At 40.6% G+C, this 17,837-nt stretch overlaps 1 protein-coding gene across 1 annotated transcript; it reads left to right on the forward strand.

The window, feature by feature from the left end:
- Nucleotides 1-14,423: 14,423 nt before the first annotated feature.
- On the forward strand, nt 14,424-16,432 carry LOC139195154 (uncharacterized). The gene is made up of 4 exons (XM_070820333.1): nt 14,424-15,336; nt 15,408-15,566; nt 15,644-15,754; nt 15,833-16,432. Exons 1-4 carry the CDS (start codon nt 15,157-15,159, stop codon nt 15,833-15,835), a joined length of 453 nt encoding a protein of 150 aa, XP_070676434.1. The 5' UTR covers nt 14,424-15,156; the 3' UTR covers nt 15,836-16,432.
- The last annotated feature ends 1,405 nt before the right edge of the window (nt 16,433-17,837 follow it).

The following is a 17,837-nucleotide window of genomic DNA, read 5'->3' on the forward strand; positions in this document are numbered from 1 at the left end:
CTACCTTTTTCTCCTTTTACTCATTACTACTATCTGGTGGTATTCCTCTTCACTTGGAAGTAAAAGGTTTAATGTTAAATTTCAAGCATTTGTAATTGAAAAGTTATGCATGAGTAGTTAAGAAAAAACGTAGACATGCAAAAACGACTAGCTACGGCAACACTGTTGCGAGTTCCTTACTAGCTTTGGCAGCACTGTTGTGAGTTCTCTTATTGCTCTGGCATCGAGTGTTGTGAGCTTCTCTTTTCTCTTGCTAAGGTGCAGCCCTCTTTTATCCCCCTTACCAATGGATCACGAGGAGGAGATGATGGACTGTCTCAATATTACATTTGAGCACAATCTGGACTTGGAAGAAAGATTTGACAACAACATTCACCTAGTGGGAAGGTTAATTGCTGACAATGAACCATCCCAAACGGTGGTGAAGGAAGTGCTTCGTTCAGCGTGGAACAAAATGGGATTGGTCAGAGTCCAACGGGCTAAAGCAAATGTGTATGCCATCACTGTTGAGGATGAAGCTGTGGCAAGAAAGATACTGGAAGGCAACCCCTGGTTTACCAGGGACTACACATTCTCGGTTAAACTTTGGCTATCTTTTCATTCATTTGACGATATTGAAGCAGACCGCCCAATTTTTTGGATACAAGTACATGGGATACCAAGGACTTATTGTACCAAGAAGAACGTCAGAAGCCTTGGGGCCAAAATAGGGGCCATTCTTGAAGTTGAGGACCCAATGGAAGCTGGATTCAGGGGATTCATGCGCATTCGAGTGGACTTTGATGCCTCAAAACCCTTTATTACTTGCTTCTCGGTCCCATGCCCGAGGGTTGGATCCTACACAATCCAGCTTAAATATGAGGGGTTAATGATCTTCTGCTACCACTGTGGCAAACTCGGCCACTCAAGGGGCTATGCTCAACCTGTACCACTAAATTCAATTGGAGAAGGTTGGTATACACCGGTGCTTTGTGCTGACCCTATGTCCAGAGCTAGTTCACTGCTCTTCCCACAAAGAAGGACACCCATAAAAACCGGAGTAAGCGCCAACGATTGGCGTTGTAAATGGGATGGAAGTGATGGAGAGACCAGGGGTTCAGATATGGAAAGGCATATTTCGACAAGTAGAGGCGCAGCGATTCGGTAGGGAATAGACCAGGCTGAAACACCAGGCAGTCAACCTGCCACGTGGCATGAATATGCAGACACATTTGGTACGGGTGCAGGTTTGGTCTCCCACGATCAACAGAGATGAACAAGACAACTGATAGGGACAGATTGTGATGTTGAATGTTACCCCACCACACGATTAGAAGGACAGCCGGACTATGCCCACATGTGGCACCTGGATAACTATGACACCTGGATAACTATGAATATGCAAACACTCACAATTGCTGTTAATGGGCTGTCCTTAGAAAAATATTGGTGTGATATGAGAAGAATCCCACCTTGGGCTTTGCAAAATGTGGGTGGCCTTCTTCAAGCGGCTAAGGAAGTGCTGGCCAGCCCAACAAATTTCTCGATGATGGATTGCTTCCCACCAAACACCAATAGGGCCGAAATTAATAAGGAGGGTAACCAACTGACGACCCAATTCCTGAAGGCCATAAATAAGGGGAAGTATAGTAAGGGGGAAATGTTTGCGAGCATGGGTGCAAGAGAGGAAGGCCCAAGTATAAAAAAGGTAGACACATAAAGGAAAGATGACGTGGCATTAATCCCACCAGCTAAAAAACAAAAAAGGGCAGTGAACCCCAAAAGCAGTAGGCCCTTCCATCTATTAAACCTGAAAAATAGAAACCCAAAAGCAAGAGGAGGTAGTCGTGGTGGGAAGATTCATCAAAGCAGCGAAGTTGCAAGTGGGGATGGAGGAGATGGTCTATGTGAAGTGGTCGTTAGCCTGTCAAAGGAAATAGGGGAAGCAGAGGAAAAATGATTGCTATACAAAGGAAGAACAAGCACAAAGGTATTATTGGTGGAGGCTGACGAGATTCAGCCTTGCCAACAGCCATGAATGCATTAGTATGGAACTATCGAGGGCTTGGGAACCCTCAAAAAGTTCAGGCACTGCAGGATATTATCCAGTAGAAAGGTCCCAAATTGGTTTTTCTTTGAGAAACCAAGTGTAAGGTGGAAACATTATGGGTTTTGAAAGTGAAATTAGGGTTTAGCAAGTGTTATGGAGTCAGCTCACAGGGTCAATCAGGTGGATTGGGGTTGTTTTGGAATGATGAAATTAATTTGAGAATTTTATCAAGCTCGGAACGATATATTGATTCAGAAATTGGAGGCATCGGAGATGTTTGTCACTGGCGGTTTATGGGTTTCGATGGGCACCCTATAACTGAGGAGAGGGGCAAATCATGGGATATAATGCGAGGCTTTGCTGTTGCCAACTCACTATCGTGGCTGATTGGGGGAGACTTTAATGAGCTATTAGGCACATATGAGAAGGATGAAAGTCTAACTAGGCCAATTAATCAGATTTTGGCATTTAGAAGAGTTATGGGAGACTGCCACCTCCATGATTTGAGGTTCGTGGGTATCCAATTTACATGGATAACTACTAGGTTGGGAGGTATAAAAGAACGCCTCGACAGGGCTCTAGCGAATAATGATTGGAAGATATGTTCAATTGTGCACGAGTATCTTACTTGGATCCATCAAAATCAGATCATGTACCGTTGCTGATTGAACTCGAAGGAATTCCCAATCAGGGAAGGTGATGCCCCAGGCTATTTTGATTTGAGAACTTTTGGGCAAAGCATGAGGAGTGTGAAAGTATCATTCGAGACACATGGAATCAACCAATCACAGGAGTACCAATGTATTGGGTGGTCAGTAAGATTCGAGCTACCAGGTTGGCATTGATCAAATGGAACCAAGCGGTTTTCGAGCATTGATCAAACATGACGAGATTGCTAAGATTATACAAAATTTGGGCTTCATTATGGCTCAGCCGCTTAATGAAAGAGTAATCGCTGAGCAAGAATCTTTACTACTGCAGCTAGATCTCTTATTGGGATAGGAGGAGAAATATTGGCGACAACGTTCTCAGGCACTATGGATTAAGGAAGGTGATCGTAATACATGCTTTTTCCACGAAATAGCAAAATTTTGAAAGTCAAAAAATGATATCAAACGCATCAAGAATGCAAATGGCGAATGGGTTTGTAATGAGATAAGTATTGAAAGAATAGCTACATACTACTTTCATAACATTTTCTACTCAACAAGTTGCTCAGATGGGGCAGAAATATTAGAGGCAGTGGATGAGTAGATAATTGCAGAGATGAATGGGATTTTGGATAAAGATATTTCTGATGAGGAAGTTAAAGAAGCAGCGTTCCAAATGCAGCCGGCAAAGGCCCCAGGCCCCGACAGGATGAACCCATTTTTCTTTCAGAAATATTAGCATATAGTGGGGACATATATTACTTGTGCTATCAGAAACTTCCATGCATCTGGTAAGCTGCTAAAATAGATTAACTATACACATATTACTCTCATCTGCAAAACAAAATGCCCAGATGAGATGACTCAAGTTCAAGCCATCAGCTTGTGTAATGTACTGCTCAGAATTATCTCCAAAGTCCTGGCTAACAGATTGAAGACTTTCCTCCCTTTGATAATATCTCCAAACCAAAGTGCATTTGTACCAGGGAGAAACATATCAGATAACACCATCCTAGCATCTGAAATCGCCAACTATTTGTTCAAGAGAAGAAGAGGAAAAAATGGCTTTATCTTCTTGAAGCTCGATATTAGTAAGGCCTATGACCGGATTGAATGGGGATTTTTACAAAAAATACTTAGCAAACTCGGATTCCCTAAAAAATGGACAAACCTAGTTATGCTATGTGTGTCAATAGTATCCTACTCGGTTATCCTCAATGGGTACCCTTGAGGTTACATTCTCCCTTTAAGAGGATTGTGCTAGGGCGAACCTCTATCTCCATATCTGTTTATATTATGTGTTGAAGGGCTATCAACGTTGCTTGGACAATGAGAGCGCATGGGAGTAATTTCAGGTATCTCCATATGCTAGAGGCACCATCTGTAAGTCACTTGCTATTCGCAGATGATAGTTTGTTATATTTACGAGCCTCGGTTGTCGAATGTGAACAGATTATTGCTGATCTCTACTATTATGAAATGGTATCTGGACATAGAATTAATCTGTAGAAAAGTGAGGTCTGTTTTAGTCGAAATGTTAAAAGAACAATGCAAATGAGACTGGCGACAATCTTAGGGGTGCAGCGTGTAGAAAGACATGACAAATATTTGGGCATGCCCACATTCGTGGGTAGAAACAAATCAAAATGCTTCAGCTACATAAATGACCGTTTATGGAAAAAGCTGCAAGGATGGAAGGGCAAGCTACTCAATGCGGTGGGAAAGGAGGTGCTAGTCAAAGAAATAGCTTAAGCAATCCCTACCTATACAATGAGTTGCTTTCTCCTACCCAAACAATTCTGTGAGGACTTGAACAGACTTATTGCATCTTTCTGGTAGGATGGAGATGAAGGTGAAAGAAAACTGCATTGGTGGTCTTGGGAAAGATTATGTATCCCAAAAAGTGAGGGAGGACTTGTGTTTCGAGATATTTTGGCATTCAATATCGGGATGCTAGCTAAACAAGGATGGAGGATTATTAATGAACCCCACTCATTAGTAGCACAGGTACTAAAAGCTAAATACTTTCCACATGGATCCTTCATGGAGGCACTGGTTTTGCCTAATGTTTCTTACTGTTGGAAGAGCATTTGTGTAGCACGGAAGAATATCACCCTCGAGGCAAGATGGCAGGTCAGAAGGGGTTCTACGATACTGATATATGAGGATCCTTGGCTACCCACCCATACATCCTTTCGACCGTTCACAACCAAACCTACAAGCTGCTCCCTCAAAATCGTTGATAAGCTCGTTGATCAATCTACGAATCGTTGGAACCACAGCCTGTTAAGTCAGCTCTTCTCGACAGAAGAATTTGATGTTATTCGGTTGATCCTATTAAGCCGACGTTCTCCTCCAGATTACTTAATCTGGCATTATGGTAAACGGGGCAAATTTACAATTTGGAGTGCATATCACATTACGAGATCTTAGCTCCAACCAGCAAATAGCAGAGCATCATCCTTGACACAACCTCCCCCTGGTGGTACATTGTGGTCAAAACTGTGGAATGCAAATGTGCCACCTAAGGTCAAAATTTGTGTATGGGGCCTTAGTAATGAGCTTTGCCCTACTCATGCTAATTTGAACAAACGCCATGTCATCACCGATTTGGATTGCACGATTTGCAACTACCATGGTGAGACAGCTGTTTATGTGATGAAAAACTGCCCGTATGCAAGGTATGCATGGTTGGTGTTTGGGTTGGGAGTAATTCTGAGGGATGTCCAACACCCATCTTTTCTTGATTGGATTACTGAAGAGGCGAGACTGCTCCCTAAATCCAATTTTGATCTCTTCCTCATGACGTGTTGGGCATTATGGGGGCTAGGAATGCGAAACTGTGGAATGGGGAAGTACATACCCCTGATGTGTGTGTTGGGAGGGCTAGACAATGGTGGATAGCCTTTGGAAAGGCTAAACATACGCAGAGTTCGAAGGCGGGACCAATAATAGAGCCAAATGGACTCCTCCTATTGGACGGCTCAAATTGAATGTAAATGGGGCTTGGAATGAAACCAGGACAAAGGCTGGTTTTGGGGCGATTATTCGATATGGTAATGGAGACTTTGTGAAGGCAATATGTGGGAGCTATGAGGATATCTTTTCTCCTCAGCATGCAGAACTAGTGGCTTGTATGGAAGCTATGTATTGGGCAGTAAATAGGGGTTATCAAAACTAATGTTTCGAGACGGACTCACTTCAGATTGTGGAGGCTTTAAGGAACCCATCTCTAAACTTGTCCACTGTGGGACAAGTGGTGGAGGACATCAAAGCACTTCTCCATCCAATCACTGAAGCTACTATTACCCATACTCGCCGCATTACGAACAATATTGCTTATCGACTCGCACAGAGTAGACTTTCAGTAACCCAAACCTGTGAATGGAATGAGACTCCTCCAATTGTTATTCATGATCTACTTGTTGAGGATTGTGTAGGGCATTGATTTCAAAAGTCAAACGATGTAATAGTCTTTTTGATGAAATGAAATCTACTATCGTATCTTTTCAAAAAAAAAAAACATATTTATCAAGTATTCCATAAAAAAAATTAAAAAAAATAATACAAAAAGATGATAGAACAAGACACCTTAGATAGATGGCAAGCATCTAAGCTTAGGTCATAAACATATCATAGCAAACACAAAACTAGTAATCCCAGAAAACAACTAAGGGAAATTTTATTTAAACCCATGTAACCCATTTCTACACCCAACTTATTTTTTGCACCCATTTGATTTTTAACTAAACTATTAATATCTCTTTAAACCCAAATTTATTACCTATTATGCCCCCATAAACCTAATTCAATATGTAGATTTTTCTTTACCCATTTGATTTTTAATTCTATCTTTACGCCGTCTGGAAATGAACACTGAAAATTGGGGTGTAAATTTAGCCATGGCTGACAACAAGACTGACACTTCTATCATGTTGACAAAAACCATGTATGACCATCTCCCTTTGCATTATCTATCAACGGGTGAATTGTTCTGTGTTTTTTTTCTCTTCAAGTCCCCCACTTTTATTTTTTAATTCGATAAAAGGCCATATATGAAAGGAGATTGGAAGTTTGAATAAACTAATGAGCTTAAAATTTATTCATGATGATTTGGTGTTTATTTTCCATCTTGTTTCTGGCTGCAACTTCCCTCACTAGAGACAATTACATTTCTTGTATGTTGAACCGTACCCTTCCAAACTCTAAAGCATAATCCAGATCACTGATCCCTGATCCCCGCCATTAACATATATCAAACGGAACTACACACACACACACACACACGCATGTGTGATCAGTTGGTTGCATGTAATCGAAGAAACATTAATCATGTTTATTGATATTTCCCCAACCTTGTAAATTATTAGTTGTTTTTCTTAAGAGAAAGTGTTGCCATCTACGTTTTTTTGTTAATATGTTATCTACACAATAAATGTTTGGGTTTATTGATAAATATGAGTTTTATTATTAATTTCATTTTATACTTAATAGTAATTATGCAATTGGGTAAAATGGACAATTAACATTTAAAATTGAAGTTGGGTATATAAAGAGGTTAAATGAGTTTAAATAAAATTTCCCAACAACAAATGTCACTTCCTAGTCTTATACTCTTATGGACCCCCATGTTTCCTTTTTTATACCTACAAGATAATATGACACATTTTGGACTTTGGCATTTTGATTCTTAAAGAATTTAATTTTAAACCATTTTATTTTCATACTTGAAATGGGGTACTATTTTATTAGTGGCCATTGGTTTAGGTACATTATTTCTCTTACCAATTGATCCAAGAAGGAATTGAAAATTTCAATTTTGTTCACAATAATTTCAACTATATATCAATAAATTTCTTTGATTTAGGAACCAATAACTTGTTTAATCAAAATCTCATCACAAATGCATAATGGTGTGTTGGGTGGACATCATCACGGCTCCCAAACATTTCAGTTTCTGCTTCTCATAAAATGCCAAAAGAAGTAAAGGGTTTTCGGGGGAAGAAGATATAGACCTTTGCTTAAAACCATATCTATTTGTTTTTAAACACTCTATCCTTCAAAAGCTCCCCACCAACAAGCCCCCATCTACTTCACGAGGGCATCTTTTAGGCCTATGCCTTGTGCATTATTGTTTTTTAATGATCTTAATCATTTTCAAATGTCTCATTGATGGCTTGAGAGAAACATATATGTTTTCCGTGCCCACAAGAGAAAAAAGAATAAAACATGTTCTCCCAAGCATATTGTGAGCAACCCCGTGTATTTAGACTTAATTATATTTGTTGGCACAATGCAATATGCAATGGAAATGAAGTGATAACCCTAGAAGGTAAGAATATGAATCCACCAAGAAATATGAGAGACGCTTAAGTTTTTGGATAATAATATGGAGGAGAGCTCTTCGGCTAGATCTAATCGGAAAACAGCCTACGCTTACTATGATCCAGTCTGATAATGAACTGAACGCTAGCTATATACATAACACATCTATCTTGGCTTGGTTTCTAGGTAAGGGCTCACTTGTTGATTGTGTTGTTGCATGATATTCGTCTAATTTCAAATTCATACAGTGTCGTTCAATTTTTTCAATTTCATACGACTGAGATTTTGTACCAATGTTGTACAACCATTAAAAAAATCTGTTATTTCACCTTCAAATAATGACTTTGCAAATGCAGCACATATTTTTGCTGATGTCGCAGTCAATTGTGCCATGTACATCGTTTCCTTCGTCTACCATCGTTATCGCTAGTCAAATTGGAATGAACGCATTGACTACAGGATCTGCTCATGATGGATTTAGTGGGGTGATGAGTCCGAAACGTCGATTCGGTATATACAGGACGTCGCCACGCGGATTAGGCGAGTTGCATTGTTCGTGGTTCACATTTGACTTAGATCTCAGTCAGATTCGATGCAAATCGAGGTAGCTGTCTATTTGGGGTCTGATTAACCGTCAAGGTGGAATTACTTGTACAACGATACCACATATGGCGTGGATCAAGTCAGCAGTATTAAACTAAATATGGTAAATACCAAAAATATATATGACAATATTTGGGAATTTCTTATGTATTCATTAATCTTCAAAGTGGAGTATATATAGGAGTGACAATTGGTATTACATATGTACTTCACCAATATGGGACAATAAACTACTATTTACACATTAACTATAATATATAACTCACAACACTCTCCCTCAAGTTGGTGCGAAGATGTCACACATGCCCAACTTGTCAAGCGAGTTGAAAAACACTTTATTAGACACAACCTTAGTAAGAACATCAAGAAGTTGATCTTCAAATCCCATAAACGGAAACATAACAATTTCAGCATCCAATTTTTCCTTAATGAAATGTCGATCAATCTCCATGTTTTGTCCGATCATGTTGCACTGGTGTTTGTGACTGGAATTTCCGTCGGGGATGTTTCCTAGCCGACGAGCACACAGCTCCCCGAGAGGTTGGCGCCGGTTGATGCTTTCTGTCGGGCTTCTGCTTTACTGGCAGGCTTGTCGGGCAAGGCTGAAAGAGAAGGACAGAGTTAACTTTGAAAGGTGCCTTTGTGGGGCCTTAGGTATAGGCCCCAAGGCTCACAATCAAGATTAACTTTAAGTGCTCAGGCATGCCACTGCCATCTTTAGCATGGCCGATGTAAAATGGATGTTGAGTTTTAGTTGTACATATACCCGAGAGGCTGTGTTAGTTATGACAAATGCCTTTGTGGGGCCTTAGGTGTAGGCCTTGAGGCTTTCAATCAAGAACTAGCCCAGCACTCGAATATACGATGTCTGTTTCATTGATTGCAGAAGCGTTATAACCATTATACTTCTGATTATCCGAGCCTGCAGAGCAGAATGAACCCAAATAGGTGCCTTTGTAGGGCCTTAGATATAGGCCTTCAGGCTTCCCATCAGAATTCCTTCTATACTCAAACGTTCTACTAGAATCATAATATAATAGAAATAAAACTAAGAGATAGGTCGATTACTTGCGCCTTAAGTAACTTCGGACTTCTTGTTTATCAAAGCTTGTCGTGGATGGGTTAAGTCCATATAAGGTTCTTTTTTTATGCCTTGAGACCAAGGACTTTTGAATGATCAATCTTACATGCCCGAGAGCTTAGAACTTAGATCTGATTTAAACTGTGAAGACATATTCAAATCGGATTCAAGAACTGAGAGAGTCTTTTAATCGTCATCTTACTAGAAATAACTTGAATACAACTGGAAGTATACGACATATTGCTAGGCTAATGAATGAAAAGACAAAACCAAAGAGGCTCGGGCAAGGTTTCACCTTGTCGGGCAAGGCTGATCGTCTGGCAACTTCCTATCTTTGTGGTTTATCAAGGGGTTTGAGAGCTTTAGAAAATGGGGTAGGGAGATGAGTTTACAGGAAGAAATCGATACTACAGCAAGTTTTCAGACGAGGTAATAGAGCTATTACAAAAGGTTTGGGTGAGGGTTGATCCCGAAAGGGATGAAGGCTTGGGTTGACTACAGCTTTGTTTGAAGGCAAATCTGGCTTTGAGCAGAGTTTGTACTTGTATTTGCTTGTTTGATTGAGTGTCTTTATCTCTGATTTCTCTTTCTTCTTTTATAGACAGTTCAGCTTGGCCTTCTGTAGCAGTAATCTTGCCCGAATGCAGCTTAAAGGGTAATGACTCATCAGCTATTTACTTGTATTGCCACTGTAAAGTGCTTTTGGGCTGATTAGTTGGCTGGTCTACACCATTTGACCCCTAAGTAGGTGAGCAAGTGGTTCAAATGATCTGCACCTAGTCGGGAAAGGCCTTTTCTACCTTCTGGGCTTTGGCTGGGCTTTGGGCTTTTCCCCTTTCCAGACCTCCTTTTAGGCCAACTCATTTTTGAGCCCAAAGTTCAAGTTTTAACCCAAACAGTGCCCCCTTCAATCAATATTTAGACTGGAATTCCAGGCACCAATATTGATTGAAAAGCTCCCCATTAATGCCCACGTCTCTCTCTCTCGGGATTTGCACACTTTTCAAAGATAATCATCACTTTCCTGCGGTCATTCCACTAACTCACGAATCCTCTGCATTCTTAGTACGAAATTCCTCTGCAATTAAAAATTTCCTAACTTCCCAGACGTTTTACTTTTCCAAATCTTTCAAACTCTCTTCTGCTCTTCGCCCGACATCTTCTACCCTTGTCGTCTTCCTTGCCGTTCCCCTTCCAAACTTCATCAAATGGCTTCAGGATCCAGCCAAATCCAACTATCCTATGAATCTGGCGAAGGCATCACCACTTTGCGCCGTTTACTCAACGGAGTTCATCGCCCTCAGGTAAGTTTGTATTCTGAACTTTTCTTTGAAATGCATGGGGCACAATCGTTGGGTCCCGCGTGGATTTCCCGGGTCCCTGCAGTGATAGAGGACAATATGCCCAAGGATAACTGGTTTTTCGCAAATCCCTTTTTGGCTAAGTCGGGCATTTCTTCATCCAAGTGGTCGTCATATCCTCGAGGCTTTCCTTTGATGAACGATACAGCTTGGGTTCAGTGGGTTGATGAACTAGAGCCAACTTTTAAGAAGAAATGGAGGAATAACGACATTTATGAATTGATAATGCTCTAAAAAACTACCATTATTCCCAAGCCCGAACTACTTGCTTCGTCTATTCTTTTCTGGAATTCGGGCATAAACACTTTTGACTTCCGTATGGGTCTCATGTCTCCGACTGTTCTTGATATGGCCCAGGTCTTCGGGCTAAGGCCATCGGGTAGGATAATGGATGTTACTTAAGACTGGGCTCCCCCCTCAATTGCTAAAAGCTCAGGTTCATCCGCCTCTTTCCTTTCCTTGGAATATAATTCTGCAACCTTCAAGAGTTACGGGACCTCCTTCAAGGGATTCATCCCTTTCGTAAAGGAGAATTTTGGAGCAGATTCTTCTCATGTTGATAAAGATCAAGAATACACGTATTTCCTCTTATTCTCGCTCAACAAACATGTGATAGGAGCATATTTATACCACTTAGTTAGCTTGTTTTCTTGCTTTTAATTAGCTAAACTATGATAATTATAGTGTTTAAAGTTATTTTCGTGCAATTTCAGGTTTTAGTGTCAAAGTATGCAAAAAGAAGCAATTTGGAACATTCTGGAGCATTTTTGGGCCAAGATTGGATTGTGCAAGCATGGAGGCATGAGGATGGACGAATTTGAAGACAAAAGAGGCTATGAACATGCTAAAAATCTGGTGAAACAAATACAAGTTGCAAGAAGGGATAAATTTCTAGAAGGATTGACCAAAACTTCACTCAAAACCAAGAAATTCTTCAATGCCGTGGGCATTGATTCACTTTCACCAGAAATTTGAGTGATGATGCAATGCTTAAATCACCATGACATGTGAGTGGATGATGCAATGCTTAACTCACCATGACATGTGAATGGATGACTCAATACCTAACCCACCAACAATTCCCACTCTTTGCCTTGCTCACCTACTCAATTCCACCAGAATTTTGTGTTAAACAAGTCCATCCTTTTCCTATAAATACCATGGCAGCAACCTCATTCAAATCATCCAGAAATTAACCATTCTCCAAGCCTTCCCTTGCCTCTCCCTACATATCTAAACCTTCCCCATCCATTCCTCCATATAACCAACCATTCAACCACCATAACCACCTTGTGCCGCCACCATTGAAGGAGAGGAGGAGTAGTGCCGTGCTTATGCAATCTGCAACTATTAGAGTGTTTGGAATTCTTTCTTCTTTTAATTCTATGTTCATGTTTAATTTAACTTGCTGTTCAATTATGTTAAACATGTGGAACTAATTTCTTTTTGGCTAGAGGTTAATTCAAAGCCATGAATATATTTGTAATATGAATTGATTACCTTCAGTTGTGATTTCTGAGTTGTGATTTAATTTGCTTAACTGCTTGATTGATAACTTATTTTTGTATGTCGATTAAGAATGCATACTTAATTTACATGCATGAATTTGATGCTAGAATATAAGTGAATTTCACCTAATCGTTATGAACTTATATTCACAAGTAGTGAAGGTTGTTATCCACAATCGTGTTAAGTGAATTCTAGGCTGGATTAACATGCGTATTCCATAGTTATGAATGCCTAGTCAATGTTATGATTTCCGTTGAACTTAATGATCTTTGTTGAATGTCTCTATCATGCGTATTCCATAGTTAGGGACTTTGATGAGGAATAATTTGGTTGTAATGCGTATTCCATTCAATCCAATGAATCTAGGGAAATCTAAGAGTTAATTTAAGCGGACCTAATTAACTTGGAACATTGTCATTCACAATTTATTGAAAGAACAACTGAAAATCAATTTAGGTTGCATATGTGTCATGTGTGGAGAAGAACCCTCTAGCTAGTCCGTCACCTATCCTTTCACCTTAATTCATGCTTTTGTCAATTCTGTAATTTATTTAAGTTTAATTTACTTCTCGTCAAAACCAAACCCCCCCCATTATTAAATTATATTATTTAGTTAGTTTTCATTGTTGTTAGTCTTTTAATTCAATTTCCGTCCATTTCAGTTCCTAGTGTCTAAATTGATTGTTTTCATTATGTTGAGTCATTCTAAGTGTGTTTCGAGTTATTAGAGTTTTTAGCCTAGTTTTGTGTCCTTGAGTCTTGTTTAATATTTTTAAATTAATTTAGAATAGATTAGCAATCCCTCCTAATCTCCGGCCTAGAACGATACCCTACTTACATACTTTACTACAATTGTCAAAAAGAGGGTTTAATTTGTGTGTCAAGTAATTCTCACATCAACATGTCTTCCCCAATAAGTCTAAAGGAGTGAAGGTTGAATGGATCCCTTTGGTAGAAGCTCTTCATAACTTTGATGATGTAGCTACAGGTCAATTCCTTATTTCTCATCTTTACCATCTTCTTTTCGAAATGACTCAAGGCGAGCCATTTGAGACTAACCTGAATGGACCCATATGGATGATACAAACATGGCTTCAATGGTACTTTCTAGAGTTTCGGGCTGCCAACTTAGAGTTTCCAGAGGGTGTGGCCCCTGCCCGAATCCTAGCTGAAGCTGCTCCTACCGATCACTCCACCTTCGCCTACTTTTACGTCTTCAAAGTTTGTAGGACTCGATCAGACTTATAATAGGGCGCGTCAGTCTTGAGGAGATATCCTTGGTTTTCTGATCAAGCCTTTCAAGATGCTCTTGGGGAAGATGCCACCTCCTTTTGCAGGGAAAAATTTATTAGTTGTATTCAACCGAGAGACATGGCCTGAGGAGTTCGGAGCAATCGATATGATCGAGGGTTAGAGGTGTATCACCCTAACTTTTGCAGCATACAGTTAGGCTTTAGGCAAGTCATTCTCATCCCGTTCTTCGACTCTGTCCATTGTTGCACTTCCTTTCGATTATCATCTCCTTCCGAGGTGACCTTTCGAGCTGCCCGACGTAGTCTTGAATCATGAGTCAGGCTGCCCGAAAGTCCATCATTTTTAATTTTGAATGCACTTCACTCTTCTTTTCTTGGTGGGAAGACAAATGGACCAAGAAATATGGAGGAGACTTAAGAGAGACTCATGATCGCCTCTTCAGTCAACTTTCTCTCAAATCATACCCTAGTTCGGGCGAACTTGAAAATTGGAAGAAGATGATCTAGGAGAAGAATCGGTTACTTCTGATAGGTATTTCTTCTTCTTATCTTGATTCTATATCCCTTCTGAAGCCCTTTTAAATTTTATCTTGCTTGATCCTGCAGCCCAAGTGGATATTGAATCGGCACCCATTGAGTTTGAGGATGACTCAGCTGATGCAGCAATTCTTCATGGAGCTGCAGCAGAGGCTGAAAGATGAGAAGCTGGAGAAGGTGGGGATGTCTCAGAAGATTCAGGAGCTGAAGAAGAAGCTGAGGTGAAGATCAAAATATCTAAGCGAAGGAAAGCAGTCATGATTGAGACCTCAAATTCTGATCCTGCATCCCCCCCCCCAATTCCTACTAGGAAGAGTAAGAGAGCAAGAACTATTCAAACTTCCAGGTCTTCAGCCCCGTCTACTCTAGTTTCTGAGGCAGGCAGGAAGAAGCAAAAGTTTTCAAGTGAGTTTTTGTTCTTCTTTATCAGATTGCCACCCTTCTTTTTTTATCTAATTACCCTTGTTTTCCTTGCAAACAGGACCTCAAGCATCCAAGAAACCAACCATTGCTTCTAAGGAGGATCCATTAGGAGCTGAAATGCACAAAAAGGCTGAAGAATTGCGAAACATCACCCTTAAAGAACTTGAGGTATAATTTATGTTTATGTTTGCATAATCTTTCCTGCTTCCACAAAACCCTAAGCATGATTACTTGAGTCAGGCTGCAAGAGAGGAAAAGCTCCGTCCTCCCGAGGCCTCTTCGCCACTTGCCCGAGAAACAAGCCTCTCTCCTCCCTGGGTTAATCCTTCAGAGATGCATTCCCTTCCTTCTCGAACCTTGGGTAACTTTATAGTCTCTGGAGTTAATGCCTGAACCTTTCTCTTCTTCTATCTTCATCCAGGTCGGGGTATTTACCCCCTTGCCTAGTCAAGGTTCTCCTTTGAAGTTTTTGATTTCTCCTTTTGCCCTGGAAGCATCTCTCTCTTCTCAATTTGATCCATCCACAAAAGTTATGTTGCACTTTGTGGATGAGGACAGTAATTTGGTGAGTAACTGTCCTTACATTGACTTTCTGTGCATTGCTTCCATATTAACTTTTATTCATATTTCTTGCAGCTTTCTCCATTATATGAACCACCTCAACCGTCAGTGGCAATATGTGATGAACCCATAGTCCCTGAGATTCCTGTGACCTCAGGGGTAGCGGTTTTGCAGATGTTTGCTTGCCCGACAGTTACCATCGATGAACCTCCTTCTTCTCGGGGTCAAACTCAGGTATGGAGGTATTTCCTTCCTGTTTTCCTCTTACAATCTACTTACTAACAATTGTTGCTATCTCTGGATACTTCTAGGGCATTGGCGAAGGTTCAGGCGCAGCTTTTGCTTCCCCTGTCAGTGGTAGAGAGTCTTCCCCTCAACCAGGAATTGGTACTCTTTCTTGTGAAGCCCCAGGGCTCAGTCAGGTATATTTTTCTTCCCAAAGCTTCCCTTTGCTTCAAATTGTATTTTTGTCTTAATCTGGTCTTCTTTGGTCTTTGCAGTAAGTTCTGAAAGAAGCTTCTCCTCCTCGCTTGGTTCGTAAGTTAAAGCTCCCCCAGGTTACAATGGAGCTGTTCAAAGCCGGTCAGCTATCCAAAACTCAACATGATTCATTTCTCTCTTTCTTCGAGAACCTGAGGCTCTCCGAGATCAACATAAGAGAGCTGAAAGACAAGCTAATCAGGTAAGATGTTTCTAGGAGAAAGAATCAAGTACTTCTGCTCAGGTTGAAACGTTGATGGATGACGGTTTGCTGACAAAAGAAAGGATCGGAATAGTGACTTCTGAAATCCAGAAGCTAGAGGAACAACTGGTTGTTCTTAAAGCTGAGCAAGCAACTCTTCTTGGCACCCTCAAAAACCAAATCGAATAAGTGAAAAAGTCAAACTCGGAGTTAGAGCATACTAGGTCTCAACTTGCTAATAGCCATACTGTTTTGGCCGAACCTAGTAGGATTTTTGCAATCATGCAGACATATCATTCTCGAATAATCACCCTGAGTAAAGATGTAAAATTATTAGACTAGAATCATTTGTAACCCTTCTTTTAGCAAAAATCATTTGTAACCCTTTTTTTAGCAAAATGAACATGCGTTTTGCTTCTTGCTTGCTCTACTCCTGGTACTGTCTGATTTTACTTCGGGCAACTCTCTGCCCCCTCTTCACTTTCAACAAATGATGATCTTGGCTTCCTCCACCCAATTTAGATTGATCGTGTTGATAGGGGCTTCCGGGAAAGGATTGGTATCAACCATGATACTAGCTTGGGGCTTGTCAAGTAACAGTTTTCCCTTCACTATAAGGTCCTGTATCCAATCTCTGAACTGGACATAATTGGTTATAGAATGGTTGAAGGTGTAGTGTAACTTACAATACTTCTTCCCCCTCAGCTCTTCTGGCTTGGGCATCTTTTTAGTATTGTCGGGTAAAATTACTCTTGCCCGCACCAGTTCTTCATAGATCTCAGGTGCCTTGGCCAGATCGAACAAATAACTCTGGTACTTGGGAGGTTTCATAGGGACGAAGCCTCCATCGTTCATCATAATTTCCTGGTCTTTGATGGGTTGAACTAACCCTTTCACCATCAGTGGTTTGAAAGGCGTGGTCATCTCAGCAGTACACACCTCCACTTCCTCTCTATCATGGCCATCTTCATGCTCTGGCCCGGTTTCTCCTACCTCCACACGATGAATTGCAGCTTTGTTTTTTGTAGAAGGGATGAGCTTTGGAAGTATACTTTACTTGCTGCTCTTCTAGCAACAGCCTTTCATACTTTGTGGCAGCAATTACCAATTCCTGCAGCTCGTTGAATTATGTATCATAAAATCTTTTCCTCAAAGATAATCTCAGAGCCCTTTGAGCAATGAATATGAGCTGAGCTTGGTTAACAGGGAATTGGCATCTCATCTTTGTCTTCCTGAACCTCATCATGAAGTCCTCTGTGGACTCATGTTCATATTGTTTAACTTCAACCAGATCATTAATAGTCATTTCTGGTTCTATTATGTAGAACTGTTCATGGAAGGCCATCTCCATTTGCCCCCAGTTGGCAATAGAGTTAGGGGGTAATAGAGAATACCATTGAGATGCTAATCCCGCCAATGAATTCCCAAACAACCTTAACTTGTAGTTTGGGTTGTCTTCATATGCCACACAATGATTGGAGAATTTGAAAATGTGGTCTCTAGAGGACACACTGCCTTCTTCACCAATAAATGTTGGGAATGCAAGCATTTTGAAGTTGAGAGGAAACGGGTTTTGCTCATCAATGTATTCAGGATAAGGCTTTTGATAAGTAACCCTGAACACTGGACGAGCTCGTGGTTGAGCATTACGAGCCATTGTCCTCCTTAATTCAGCTAACTCCTCCCTCAGTTGTTGAGTAGCTATATTATTATTATGGAAGAGAATGGCAGATTCGTTCTTCGGGCTTCGGTCATTGCCCGCACCTGCTTCTTTCTTTGACTCGGGCTTCCTCTAGTTGGCTCATCCTCCCTTATTAGCCAAC

Source organism: Malus domestica, chromosome 04 (genome assembly GCF_042453785.1).
Source record: "Malus domestica chromosome 04, GDT2T_hap1".
In the NCBI taxonomy this organism is placed as follows: Eukaryota; Viridiplantae; Streptophyta; class Magnoliopsida; order Rosales; family Rosaceae; genus Malus; species Malus domestica.